Genomic DNA, 14,593 nt, shown 5'->3' with positions numbered 1-14,593 from the left:
CCGCTGTGAGCGGCCGTCCAGAAGACAGGACTGATCTGCCTCGCCCAGGAAGAGCGCAAAGATGGTGCCAGCTTGGGCCAGTGAAGCGACGTCCTCCACAACTAGACTGAAGAACAAAAAAACAACAGCAACTTGTCTGTTCCCCTTCCCCCAATTCCCCAATAAAATCTTTAAAAAAAAAAAAAAAGAAATATAAAATTCACTTCAGTTTCCTGGTCCATCAGATAAATTGGTCAAATTAAATAATTTCTAAGGAGCTTTCCAAGCACTAAAATTTTCTGTTTTTTTTATAGTTGGTTCCATTTTATGTCCTATAATTTCAGAAAGCATTCAGCACACAGCCAGAAAATTATTTTGGGAAACTCTTGTATCTTTTATTTATTTATTTATTTATTTATTTATTTAAAATTTTAATTTTTTAATGAAAATGTATTGGGGTGACAATGGATAGTACAATTACATAGGTTTCAAGTGTACAATTCTATAATATACCATCTATATATCACATTGTGTTTTCACCACCCAGAGTCAGTTCTCCTTTCATCACCATATATTTGACCCCTTTATCCTGTTCTGCTATCACCCCTCCCCCTTTACCCTCTGGTAACCACTAAACTATTGTCTATGTATTTGAGCTTTTGTTTCTTTACTTGTTTGTGTTGTTCCTGTGTTGCTTTCAGTTTTATATTCCACATGTCAGTGAGCTCATATGGTTCTCGACTTTTTCTGTCTGATTTATTTCGCTTAGCATAATAATCTCAAGACATGGAAATGACCAAAGTGTCCTTCAATAGATGATTGGATAAAGAAGATGTGGTACATACACACAATGGACTACTACTCTGCCATAAGAAAAGATGAAATAGTGCCATTTGCGACAACATAAAATTTTCTATTTCTAATACCCATTGTCAATGTAAATCAAATATATTACAATCTCTAAATCATTGTCTTTCAATGAGTATTTCTATTACACTAATTTCCACCCCTTTAATTGAAAAACATGACCTTTAAGCTAGTTTGGTGGTCAAAGTGTTTGTGGTTTTTGTTTTTTCCCCAGTTGTGTCCAGGGTTGTCTCGCAGACTTGGGTGGCTCTAATATTGTCAGTTTTCAGTCAGAGGGCTCGGTAACTTTCATACCACGAAAGTTTGCTTGGACCAAACTTTCAGGTTTTTCTGCTTTGAAGGAAAAGAAATACATGATTTTGTGAAATATTAAAGAAAAAAAACCCTGATGATTTTTACAGTCACTTGTATGAGCTTCACAGGTTGTGACGTAACCTTTATTTTCAATGACATTAGCTATTTTATTGATAAAAGCGATTAGTTATAGGAACCAGTTTGTATTTCCCACTTGGGAGTAAGATTAAAACTCAGGAAACAATTCTCCAGCCTTCCAGTCCCCACCACGTCCCCACCTCCCTTCTGGGTTCATTTACTAATTGTCCAGGAGATGGCACTGTTGTTTCAAAGGACTCGCTTCAGTGGGGACCAGAAATGGAACTTGGAAAAAAGAGATGCTGTATGGCGGTCAGAGGTTAAAAGAGAATCAGCAACAAAAGTCCAGCTTAATCAACCTTGGGTATGATGGCAAAATCAGTTTAAATGATTAGCTTCCTCAATCTCCCTTTCTAGGGGCAAATGTGAACATGAAGACCAACAACCAGGATGAGGAGACACCCTTGCACACAGCTGCCCACTTCGGCCTGTCGGAGCTGGTGGCCTTCTATGTGGAGCACGGGGCCGTAGTGGACAGTGTGAACGCCCACATGGAGACCCCCCTGGCTATTGCCACCTACTGGGCCCTCCGCTTTAAAGAGCAAGAGTACAGCCGGGAGCACCACCTCATCTGCCGTATGCTGCTCGACTACCACGCCGAGGTCAACGCCAGGGATGATGACTTTAAATCCCCGCTCCACAAGGCAGCCTGGAACTGCGACCACGTGCTCATGCACATGATGCTGGAAGCTGGCGCTGAAGCCAATCTCATGGATATCAATGGCTGTGCCGCCATCCAGTACGTGCTGAAGGTCACTTCTGTGCGACCTGCCGCGCAGCCTGAGATCTGCTACCAGCTACTGTTGAACCACGGGGCTGCTCGAATATACCCTCCACAGTTCCATAAGGTGAGGCTGTGTCCCCAGGGTGCCAAGTGGAGAACTGCGTAGTCAGCAGGGTAATGAGGACTCAAAGGGAGACTTGGTCAGAAATCTCCAAGTAACTTGAACATCTTTGAGGCATGAATCTTTGGGCTAAGTGCCTCTGATGCTCTAAATGTGACCTTCCATTTACACATATAACCCTAGCTGTCTCCTTCTAGTCCAAGTTTGTTTGGAATCTGGGGCTTAGAGTGGGGAAATGAGAACAAGAGTGGCAGATAATTTTCCATGTCTTGTGTGAACACCAATGAACTGGTAGTGGCTTCCTGAGGGTCTGAGTTGAGAAAGATCAGAAGGCCACTGTTAGTCTGCAGGAGAGGTGAATGATGTCAGACGGACGTGTACTCGCCATCTCTTGAGCAGAATGTCCGATATAAAGATGACTGAGCTTGCTTTGGAATTAGCTGACATAAAAGGGCCACGCAATTCTCCAGTTTAGTGAAAGCTAACATTTATTAAGTACTAATAATTATATTTATTATATATAATGAATTCTACTAAACACACTGTTATAAGCATTTTACATTTCATAATTTAATTCACTTAATCCTTGTCACAATCCTATGAGGTAAATGACATCATTATCCTTATAACAATACTGATATGACTAAGACATGGTACCTACCCTCAATTATGTTAGAATCTAGAAGGAGAGATAAATACATAAAGGGATAATTTTAATATGCTGAAAGAAGAAAAAAGGGTGCAATAAGCACATGGAAGAGAGAAAGTTTTGCATTAGGTTAATGATGGTATTTAATTTGGAAATCAAAATACATTTAAACTTAAATCAAATGACACCATACCTAGAATCCCACTCACTCAAAAAAAAAATCAATTAACATGAAGCAGAGGTGTTTCAGGTATGAACCAGCTAACTAATGTAGGGCCACCGAAAGCTAGTTGACAAAAGTTTTACTGAATTTACAGCTAAGTTTTACCTCTTACCTTGGTACAAGATCAGGGACTAAAGTCCTGCAGTGTGAGGCTTAGTTGGAAGAAAAGTGCCACTAAAGAACTTAAGGGGCATGAACGCAGTCAGGGCAAATTCCAGATGGGCAACCCAGAGAACGTTCAGATATAGAGATGACGAGGACAGTGCGTCCTGCAGACTCAGTAAGGGATCTTCGCTTGGTTGTCCGTGTTTTAATGGAAGATTAAGTAATCTTCCCCCTTAGAATTATATATAATACTCATAATGCCCTGGAAATGTATAAAATTTGAATAGATAATTCCACATGATTATGATGAGGAGGACTAGAATAATAAATGATAATGTTACAATAATTATACAGGTTATTTTACTTTATTTTTATAATGATATAAAGATAAGCATTGACATTATCTTCATTTAAAGGATAATAGCATTAAGATATTTTCCTAAAGTCACAGAGAGTAAGTGGTGAAGTTCATTCATTCATTTATTTAGCAGATATTTACTGAGCACCTACTCTGTGCCAGGCACTGTTCTAGGTGTTGGAGATAAAGCAGTGAACACCAACAATAACAAAAACAGCCTTCATGGAATACACTTGCTAGTGGGAGTCAGGAAAAAAAATGAAATAACAAACAGTTAAATATACTCTGATCTGTTAGGAGCTATGGAGAAAAGTAAAGCAAGGTAAAGAAAATGGTGTTTGTATATGTGCTATTTTACAAAGGTTGATTAAAGAAAATAAGGACGTGAAATTTCAAACAAGTCATGTGAATGCCTGAATGGGGTTGTGTGTGGGGGGGGACATTCTTAAGGAAAAGCAGGTGCAAGGATCGTGAGTTAGGAGAGAGCTAAGCATGTGTGACGAGCAGGAAGCCACAATGGCTGGAGTGGAGGAAGGAGGAAGAGAAGTGAGAGAGGTGTATATCAAGATGGTTTGCAGACCATATCTAACCTTGTAGGCTGTGGTTATGTCCTTGCTCCTTTTTGCTCTGAATAAGAAAAGACATCACTGAAGAATTTTGAGTTGGGTAATATAAGTCTGATTTATATTCTAAAAGGATCCTTTTGACAGCGTTTTGGAGACTAATGCTAGAAGAGGCAAAGGTATTGCAATCTAGACACGAAATGAGGGTGGCTTAGACCCACAGTGGTAATGGCGAGGTTTGAGGCATGCTCTGAAGAGGGAGTCCATGAGTTTTGCTGACTCATTACTTGTGGGCTGTAAGAAGAGAGCAGTCAAGGATAACTTCAAGGTTTTTTACCGACGGAATAGAATCAAGAGACTGTTTCCTGAGATAAGAAGAAGGCAGGTGGAACTGATTTTGAAGAGATGATCAGGGGTTTTGCTATGCTTAAGATGCCTACTAGTCATCCAGGTGGTGGTGTCCAATAGGCCGTTTGATATATCAATCTGGTGTTCAGGGAAAGGTCCTGGCTAGAGATACAAATTTTGGAGTCTTCATCATGGCATAAGTCAGATGCATTAAATAAATGATGACTACACTATTGTTATTATTACGTATCTGCTGAATCAGTGCTCCTGGGTTTGATTTACCTACAAGGACCTTTCCAACCAAGAGAGATAATTTGTGAGGCTGTCTAGACTCTAAATGTTGAGTTTTATCCTGAAACTCACTGCTGGTTGACTGTGGATGGAACAGATCTCTACAAAAGTAGCTAGAAGACCCTCTCCTCATTCCCCTTTAAGAGCCAGATTAGAAAGAATGAGCCTTTAAACAGAGTTTCTGTTCTCCAGTAAGAAGTCTTGCAAATACGAGGAAGGTCCCCCAGTTCCTATACACAAAAGCAGTCGTCTGAGGAGGGTGAGGACCCACGGCTTAGTAACCTGGGGTATGAGTTCTGGCTTGGCCATCTACTTGCTGTATGATTTTTGGACAAGCTCTTCAATCTCTCAGATCCCAATTTCCTCATCTGGAAGATGAAGGTAAAAATATCAACTTTTCAGGATTGTCTAAGGTGTTATGTGAGTAAAGCACATCAGTCATTGAGACCAATTGTGCTACTCAACCAAAGTGTTTCCTTTTCTCCTCCTATGCAAATGTACTTGATCCAGTGTAAGAGTGTCTCCTCCTAGTCTTACTTTGGTCGCTCCAGTAGCCTGTAAAATAGGCATACAATTATGTGTTCCAAGGAACACTTCATCTACCGTTAGAATGTTCTCTTTCAGTTCTGTTGTGCTCTTCTGAGTTCCTCTAGTTTGGCCATATGCCAAAGAGATTCAGAATAGAGTTGACCACTGGTGGATGGTTGGTATTATAAACATCTTGTTGCTACCCAACAGACAGCGTAAGAGAACTGGCCCCCTTCCAAAGGGGAACTAAAGAAAAACTATTCAATTTACTATGCAGATGCTTCACAGTGATTTAGAATAACTACTTCATAGCCCGACTTTCCAAAGAGAAAGTCATCTTTATGACAAGTAAATGACTGACTCATTTATCCAGAAGATAAAGTGATGCGTTCTCTTGTGGATGGGGAATTCGGTTTCCTTATTTACGAGAAACAAGGTCAGAGCTGAAGATGTTGTCTTCCAAATACAAAGCACATTTGTAGAGGGTATATTTCACTGAAAGCCAATGTATAAATTACATAAGGGAAACAAAAGGATTATGGGGCCTGCAATTGCTTTCCATGGTACAAGAGGACATTTGATTTTTTTTTTTCCTCTCAGCATAATTCAGAAGGAAGTGACATCTGAGGGAGCCAAGATTGGGTTTTCTAATAGGGCAGGAAAGATATTTTTCTAGGAGAATGAAGGGTATGTGAGGTTTTGGTGGAGGTGAGCATCATTTTTGCCATCGAATAAGGCTGTATATGAAGTCCAGGGTACAAGAAGTTTCTTTGATTATTAAGTACCTTTCCACACACAAATATTAATATAATATAAAAGGGCAGAGGTAGCTTTGGAATTTGTCTGCTGAAGTGGCTTACAGGTGCCATTTGTATTGGAAGGGTGGCAAGGAGATTTATCTTGATTCTGTTTTGTAATCTGTGCTTTTAGGGGTCGGATGAGAGGGAAGGTATCTGATGGTCTCTCCAGTTGCCACCCCTGTAGAAAGAGCTTTTTTGTCCAATTGCTCTCCCATGAAGGGACTATAGAGACCCCAAAGACACACAGAAGGTAAAGTTCATTGGGCATCTTCTCTTTCTCAGGCCAGCAAAAAGGAAGCTGAAGTTCCTCCTTTCTGGGTGCATACCAGTCCTTTCTCATGTGATGATCAATGTTCCTGGCACTCAGCATGTAGGGATGATTTAGAACTCGCTTTCTCTTAAGGGTCTTTGTTGTTGTTACTGTCTTGTGAAATAATTCATGAAGCCAGAAGAAGGTGTGTCCAGCAGCCTTAGTTCTGGAAGCAGCCTGACATGCCAGAGAAGATAGCTGGGTGGTTGTCAGGACAAAGGAGCTGCTGGGAGACCTGTCTTCTGTCAGCAGAAAACTTAGTAATCAGTGTCAGCAGAGCCTAGTTACAGCAGTGGGAGCTTTGGACTTGCAGCATCCAAAGACTGCAGGTTAAGAACTACTTGATTTTTTATTTTTTTATTTTTATTTTTTTTTACCCTAACGAAAGGTAAGAAGTTATCTTCCTGTGCTATATGGGAGTATGCCAAGTGCAAATCAAAGCACCAAATGTGTGAAATTAGGTTCCTAAACTGGGAATGAATTACATTCCTGTATCCATAACTTAGTTTGAACTGTTTCTGAATAGGGGCTGGGAATAGGGTTGCCAGATAAAATACAGGATGCTCAGTTAAACCTGAATTTCAGGTAAATTATAAGTAATTTTTAGTGTAAATGTGTTCCACACAATATTTGGGACACACTTATACTAAAAATAGTTCGTTGTCTATCTGAAATTCACATTTAACCTGACAACCTGTGTTATTGTTATTTGTTAAATCTGGAAAGCCTAGTTGGGAAGTAGGTAATACGTTGTAAGAGGAGAGTAACTTTTAGCCACATCTCTTCTGGGTCTTCATTGTTGGTAAGAAGCGGGAGGTCAGGAATACTTACAGACAAATGACCTATGTTGTCAGTTTCCTAGTAGACACTGAAAGCATGTGCAGAACCTCATTTCGAGCTTCCTGACTTCTTCATGCCGTTTTGTTTTTATAATTCCAGCATAAGTATATTCTTGATTCAGGCCTTGGACTAATTTCAGCTATCATCTCCATACTGGTGACTCTTCAATTTAAATCTTTATTTTGGCTTCGTCAACTGATTTCCAACATACTTCTTACCATGGCTCATCCTTCCAGAAAGGATAGACCTGCAGGTCTTTCGAGAAGGATGCGTATGGAGATCTGGATGGATGCTATTTTCATATTGTTAGCAACACCTTTGCATTCTAAAGGGAATTCTTTTGAGAGTTCAATAAGATCCAACCTGAAATAATTGTCGTAAAGAGTTTCTTGTTTTAAAATATGTGTGCATTGTTGATTTGTGTCCTTAAGCCATTTATTTCACCAGTGATGACCTACACTTTAAAATAAGACCCTGAGGCTATATTTGAAAGAGCACTAATCTCAGATGAAGACAACCCAACACCTTGCTTCCTCTTACTGTGTGCCTCTCTGGATTACAATTTCCTCATCTCCAGCTATGACACTATGATGGTGTTACTGACACTATATGGTGTTATCACGTAACTAGTGTTCAAAGCGATTTAGTCAGCCTGGAGTTTTGTCTGTCTCTTTTGCATAGAGCTACCCATCTGCTCTCCTCATATCCCAGCTACAGAGGAAAGAACAGCCCCTTTTGCCTCACATTTCCAAGACCAAAGTTCTGGAAAATTACCTGCCCACCCTGATAGCCATGTACCCAGATAGAAATCCTTTGAGCTACACTTTCTGCAGATTCAGAAATGCTGACTCTTCAGAGGTCCCATAGCAACGGATCTCTGGCTCCAGCCCACCTTCTTACCCCCTTATGGGTTGATGATATGGGATTACTCTTTATTTGTTTAGCGGCTGACAAAGCCATGGTTAGCAGTTCAGTTTTGTGCACTGTGCGCAGAATATGTATGTGAATGGATCCTCTCATTAAACAAGTATTTATGGGGTGCTCATGTGGACCTAGTCACCGGACAGGATGCTTCTGATGCCTTCACTGGTTTGGAGCTTCCATATATACATTTAGTCTGCAGTGGCTTAATGATTGTGCTTCTTAAACGTGAGGACAACTGAAAGTAGATGTATGTTGGTATTGGCTCACAGTAGCTCAGAAGAGCTGATCGCTGAATTTTTTGAGCTTATTGATAAAAAACACAACCATTATGAAAAATTAAATCATACAAATGTACAATGAAGTATACTAAAAACAAAGGTAATAAATATTCAAAACACATTGCCTCCTAATGATTTTACTTGGTGTGTCAATGCCCTTGATGTTATTTGCATCTATTGTGTCTTTATGGTGGAAACACTATATAGTGATGTTACTGTACATCTCTTCCCAACCATACATTCATTCAGTAACTACACATCAGTAGCTTCAAATGCCTCGGACCGTGGTCCTCTACCTTTTCTATTTATACCCACTTAGAGACCTATTGAGCCTCATAGCTTTAGCCAGCACATTCTTTGATAGTGCACAAATTTCTGTCTCTATCTTAGCCTCCTGTTGGAGCAGATATCATGCACATTGTTAGCTGACACTAGGACATTGCATATGAACTATCCTCCTGCTCATGAGCTGCTCATCCCTAAATTGGTAGACCCTTTCAATTTCCTCATTTACATTCGTGGCTCCCCTATTTGTCCTCGATCTCAGGCTTCAAAGTTGCAGTCTTTACTCCCCATAGCTGGTTAGTCATTAAACCCCACTTATTCTTTCTCGCAGCTTCAGTTACTTTTCATTCTCATGACTAGCAGTGAAGCTGGCTGAGAAGCCATTGGGTTGCACCCATTCAGCCTCCTCACTGCTCTCTGCCCTGATAGTCTTGTTTTCGCCTTTGTCCTTTTTGCTCATGGTGTTCAGGGGCCACCTGATGATATTTAAGTTAGTCCCTGATTATTTACTGGCTTACATTGCACTCTTTGAAATATTTATGTCTGTTCTCTTCAATGAGGTTGTAAAAACAAAAACTAGGTCATAAACTTTTCAGAATTACTGTCACAGTGCGAAACACAGTGCTCAAGAAAGGTGCCCTAATGGAATTAATTGATCGATTATAACCCTTTTTTGTTAAGGATATGTAAGAGCCTTCTATTGCCTGTTAAGTCAGTCCCAAGCCCTTCAGACTGGCACTCCAGGTGTACTGCCAAATAGCTCCATCTTACTGGTTCTTATCTTTAGCTCTCTGACATGGGCCCTCCATTCAAGTTGACCTCCGATCAGGTGACTTTAGGGCCCACGTGAGCACACACTTAAATGGGTGTTGGAATCATCATCTGTCTCAGTTTCGCCTGAGGCCACGAGACATTAGGTACTTACTAAGACATTGAAAAATGCAATGTTAGACCACCTGTGAAGGATGGGTAAAGGAGGTGGGGAAAACCAGTTTTGTGACCTTTTGCCCAATGACAGTAGTTGAGGTTGAGAAAGACCTGGAAATTAGGAAGAAATTTTCCTTGCAGAAAGTTAAATGCAGAGGCATGCCTTCCTTTTATTGGTAGGTTTGGGGGCGGGAGAGGGGACGTCCTCTTCATCTCACTTCTAGTGAGAGAGGATTTTAGAGAATGCTGCAGAGAGCTTGATATATTCTCTGAAGTTTCAAGGGAACATGGAACTGATGTGTAACTCACGACAAGAAAATCTAAAGAAGAAAGTCTGTGGCTGGAGCTGCTTGTCTGGTGGCAAAGGAAAGAAAGGTAACTAAATTGGGAGTCAAGAGTGCTTTTGCTGATGATGGGACAAAAGTACAGGTTCCCTGTGAACCAGTTGTGGGTCAAGTTGGATAGCCAGTTAGGCCACTTAGAAATGAAAACAGGCCACACCCAGAGGACTTCTAGAGATAGGGCCATCTTGGCAGAAAGAAGTCAGAGGTCTTCTGATGGACACAGAAGCTGCTGGAGAGGTGAAGGGGTTTCAGGGGAGGGCGTGCATTTCATCAGCCTCTCACCTTCTTCATTAGCACCTCTTTTTCACTTGCTCCTTGATGGTGATAGAAATTAGTCTGATTTTATTAATCCTCCCTGGGGGCCGGCAGTGTGTTTGAATACTCAAAAGGCGTGCGACTTCTCAAAAGCATTTCAGGATTCCAAGGAGCCTAATAGGTCCATAAGTCCCTGATGTCTCTGTGAGTGGAACGAATGAATCGTACATGTGCATTGAACAAATGAAACCCTGTGCTTCCTCTGCAGGTGATACAGGCTTGCCATTCTTGTCCCAAAGCCATAGAAGTTGTAGTCAACGCCTATGAACACATCAGGTGGAATGTAAAGTGGAAAAGGGCTATCCCGGATGACGACTTGGAGGTAAAAACCATAACGGCATGGTTTTCACCATGTCGTATTTCCAGACTGCAGTGGAATTGTAGAAAATTCTAAATTACAAAAATGTTTTTGAGAGCACTTTTAAGAACTCCTCAAATGCAACGAGGCAAAGTTTATAAAATGCAGGTGGGAGAGTGTATAGATGCATCAAGTACTTAGTGCTTGGGAGTGTGTCTTGGGGGATTTCTTCATTTAAATTATATAAAGGTGGCAGCTTTACTTTCTTCCCATCAATATAGATGACCTAAGCAACAATAATATTTGGGATTGCTCATGTGGAAATTTTGCCAGAAGAGTAAAGTGTTTCATGTAGATGATTTCATTTACTTTTAAGTATCTTGAAGCTGTTAGTAGGCAGGAAACTGGGAACCGTTGACCCTTGAACAACATGGGTTTGAACTACATGGGACTACTCATAGGCAAATATTTTTCATCTTGTAAACAGATGACAAAAACTTATGGATCGATAAATATAGTACACTACTATAAATGCATTTTGTCTTATGATTTTCTTAATAACATTTTCTTTTCTCCATTCTTACTTTATTGTAAGGATGCAATATATAATACATATAACTACAAAATATATGATAATCAGCTGTTTATGTTATCAGTAAGACTTCCTGTAAACAGTAGTCTGTAAATAGTTAAGTTTCGGGGGAGTTAAAATTTATACATGTTTTTTTGACTCCACTAACCCTCATGTTGTTCAAGGGTCAACTGCATTAAAAACCCTGTGGTGGGTCAGCCAGAAAGCCACTGGCAAAACCGAGTCCTCGCTCTACACATGGACTTTGCCGCCTTTGTAAACCAGTTCTTCTGCCAAGCCACCTGTTCTTGGTTCTAGCAGTCACAGGCTGTCTCCATTACGTGGAAGGGTGTCAGGTACAGGGTGCAAAGCTCATTGGGTTTGGAGGCCAATGGCACAGCTGCAATCTTATTCTACTTATTAGCTACCTTACCTTTTAAAGTTTACGTAACCTGCCTTAGCTTAATGAAGTTACCATTATCAGTTAATGATAATTAACTGACCTAAATGTACTTGTGTGTGTCACACCAGGCACATAAAGGGCTTAAAATAATATTTAGATTAATTTAAAATTGCTGTTTTAGTTTACACTGGTCCAGACAGTTCACGTAAGTGTATCTTATCTCATTTCCTGGGTTCTGATTATAGTATAAAGTACTATAGCCACTCTTGTCTCTTTTCTCCTTGCATACCACCCTCTCGGGTCCCCATCTCAATTTCAAGTTTAATTTTGTCTTACTATCATAGATCCTAGAAAGCTACCATTAAGTATAAAGCCGGTCCTAAAGTCATCATTGTTGATTTCTGTGGATGTAAACTGTGGGGAGGTTCTGACTTTAACCTGTCTTCCCTTCCTTTGCAGAGATACTGGGATTTTTACCACTCTCTCTTCACTGTATGCAGTAACTCTCCAAGGACTCTCATGCATTTATCAAGATGCACCATTCGAAGAACATTACACAACAGATGTCACAGAGTAATTCCTTTGCTTTCCCTCCCATTGTCATTGAAAAAGTACTTGCTTTTAGAGCCAGAGGGAATAATTTATTAAGCCTTAGGAGACAGAAGTTCCCAATCCCAGATATTTAAGTGGACTCATTGGGTAGACACAGTTTGCATAAATAAAAAGGTACTTGGGTTGATTATAACACTTCAGGGATTTCAAAAACACTTTACAAACACTGTGCCATTAATCCTAGAGTTTCATGGTGAGGGGAAATAAACAAGAAGTAAAGTTAAGGTATTCTCAAAGACAAGCATGTATCCAGAAGATACTGATCTAACAATAATAACTAATATGTATAGTGCTCTTCCTAGGTGCCTGATATATTTTTGTAAAAATTTTCATATATTATCTCATTTGAAATGGGACCCAGAGTTTTTTACAGCCAACCTTATCAGTGATAAGTTTACATTACCTTTCACTACCTAGCAGGCTTTGTGATCAGGGCCTCTTAATCTTGGTGTCTTCCCCCCATTCCCACTTAGTAAAAATCACTGTCGCTAGTTTTGCAAACTCCTATTCCCACACTGAGCTAGTCAACGTATTTTTAGTGATGAAAGCTCATGAGCATAGTCAAAACAAAGAAATCTTTGAATCAACCTAGAAACAAAAAACAAAGACCAGTCCACTTAGTAGTCAAAACTGGACATTTCAACACTCTCTTCATTGAGCCAGAGACTGGAGATGCAACGTGAGCCCACAGCGAGGGCTCCTGCCTTCCAGGGTCTCACCATTCAGCAGAGGATCCGGACATGCAAGCAGGGAACTGCCGTGTCAAATGTCAGGGGCGAGAGTACAGGTGCAGACTCATTCTTAGTGCTTGCCTTTCGAAGTCATGTTTCTAACATGAAGTGTGGTTTTTCTTTTAAGCATGAAGATAAAGAGTGAAGGGATTGTGTGAAGTAGAGGGGTCTCCTGCTTCTGTGAGCGGAAATGTACCCACTTGAAGTTTCTCCGTGTATCTAGGTATTGTTTTCTTTTTGTATGATTTCCTGTTTAGTGTGAAGGAAAAGGCTTAAGTTGATTACCTTGGTCTTTTTATGTAACAGACCAACTGACATTTCAGAACATTTTTAGCAAGAAAATAAGGAGTGCTTTGCTGACAATGGCTGGCTACAGAAAGCAAATAAAAGGGCCTTTTTGAAAATGGCAAAAGTTTGGAAATGTTGGAAAGGTACGTGTGTTAGTCAGGCTTGTGATTAGTTTGCAGAAAAAGAGAGAAATAGAATGATGAACCTCTGGACCTCATGATTTAGGAGGCCAACTTGCTTCACTTTTTTGTTCTCGTTGATCACTTAGTATTGCTTTTTAGATGTCAGAGCAGAAGAAATTAAGCATGAACAAATCTATTTGCCACTTGTGAGCAGGTTTCTTTTATTTGTGTGGTTCTCTATCTTATTTAACTTTAGGTGCTTGAATTTTGAGTAGAGAGGATGTCAAATATTCCACCTAGAATGTGCTTCTACACTGAGATTCTCGTATTCCTGGTGCCATGTAGAAAAATCATAGGTGGACACAATCATCTTTCCAGAGGATCAATTTTACTCAAATATTTTGTATTAAAATGAGACCTATATTATGGAATAGAGTGCTGCATTTGTAGGAACTATTTATATAAAATACAATCCTTCAAAAAATAGTCTGCTTGCATCAAGTTGTTAGAGCATCCTGGAATGCTGAGCGGAGGTGCACACTGCCTTCCGCCTTCGGGAATATTCTGGTACAAAATTCTGTGATGCACTGATTTAGGCAGGAAAACTGATGCTGAGAACAAAGAGAGAGGCTGTTCCTTGCATAGGGAAATATCGTTTCTCAGTCTGCTTGCTTGTGCTGTAACGTTTTGTGTTAATCTAAGGTGTAATACAGGACTACTTGCTTTGAATGGATTATTCATGGACTTAAAGTTATTTTTCCTCATCTTTGAACTTTATTTAGAGGAGTTAAATAAAGCTCTCCTGTTTCCTTTCACCTTCGTGCATTGTTTATTTACCGAGAAGACTTTTTCCTAACTGACTTTTCAGCAGTTAGACCGAAGAACACTACATGTCTCATGGCTTTCTTCAACATTTAGGTAGAAAAAAAAAATGAGGAGATGTGCCTGGAAATAAATAATATTTCTAAAAGAAAGCAAAGGGTCAACACAAAATGCAGGCTGCTGTGATAGGAACAAGGTGTTTTAATAACAATAAAGATATTGTACCATGTCATTCTCTCCTGCCTGTCACCACCTCCTTCCTCCTGGGTTTTTCCCCTTCATTCTCACCATTCGCACAGTCCCGGGCAATAGCAACAGAGGAAATGATACCCTCACGATCCCTTTGTTACCGCCTGTAAATAGTCATTTAATGGCCTGAAAAAAAAAATCCCCTCCCTTCTGGAAGTCGCCTGTGAGGAAGCATCTTTGATATGAAACCAGTCTCGTTTTCTCCCCTTCTCAGGGCCTAGACACACTCGTGGTCTATTTTTTAATCACCTGCCACTTTGTCCTGCCATCCTAAACCCAGTGGCTT

The 14,593-nt window shown here is 40.2% G+C and overlaps 1 protein-coding gene across 1 annotated transcript in view; it reads left to right on the top strand.

Moving 5' to 3' along the window:
• The window catches only part of ASB4 (ankyrin repeat and SOCS box containing 4), a 55,209-nt gene extending 41,055 nt beyond the window's left edge, over positions 1 to 14,154 (top strand). Inside the window, exons 3-5 of the mRNA XM_019662067.1 lie at positions 1,636 to 2,126; positions 10,420 to 10,533; positions 11,943 to 14,154. Coding sequence (XP_019517612.1) covers positions 1,636 to 2,126; positions 10,420 to 10,533; positions 11,943 to 12,131 — 794 coding nt within the window. The 3' untranslated portion in view covers positions 12,132 to 14,154. The remainder of the gene's footprint in view (positions 1 to 1,635; positions 2,127 to 10,419; positions 10,534 to 11,942) is intronic.
• Positions 14,155 to 14,593: the final 439 nt, after the last annotated feature.

Source organism: Hipposideros armiger, unplaced genomic scaffold (genome assembly GCF_001890085.2).
Source record: "Hipposideros armiger isolate ML-2016 unplaced genomic scaffold, ASM189008v1 scaffold_365, whole genome shotgun sequence".
In the NCBI taxonomy this organism is placed as follows: Eukaryota; Metazoa; Chordata; class Mammalia; order Chiroptera; family Hipposideridae; genus Hipposideros; species Hipposideros armiger.
The sequence above is the reverse complement of the archived record's forward strand: the minus strand, read 5'-3'. Positions and strand labels throughout refer to the sequence as shown.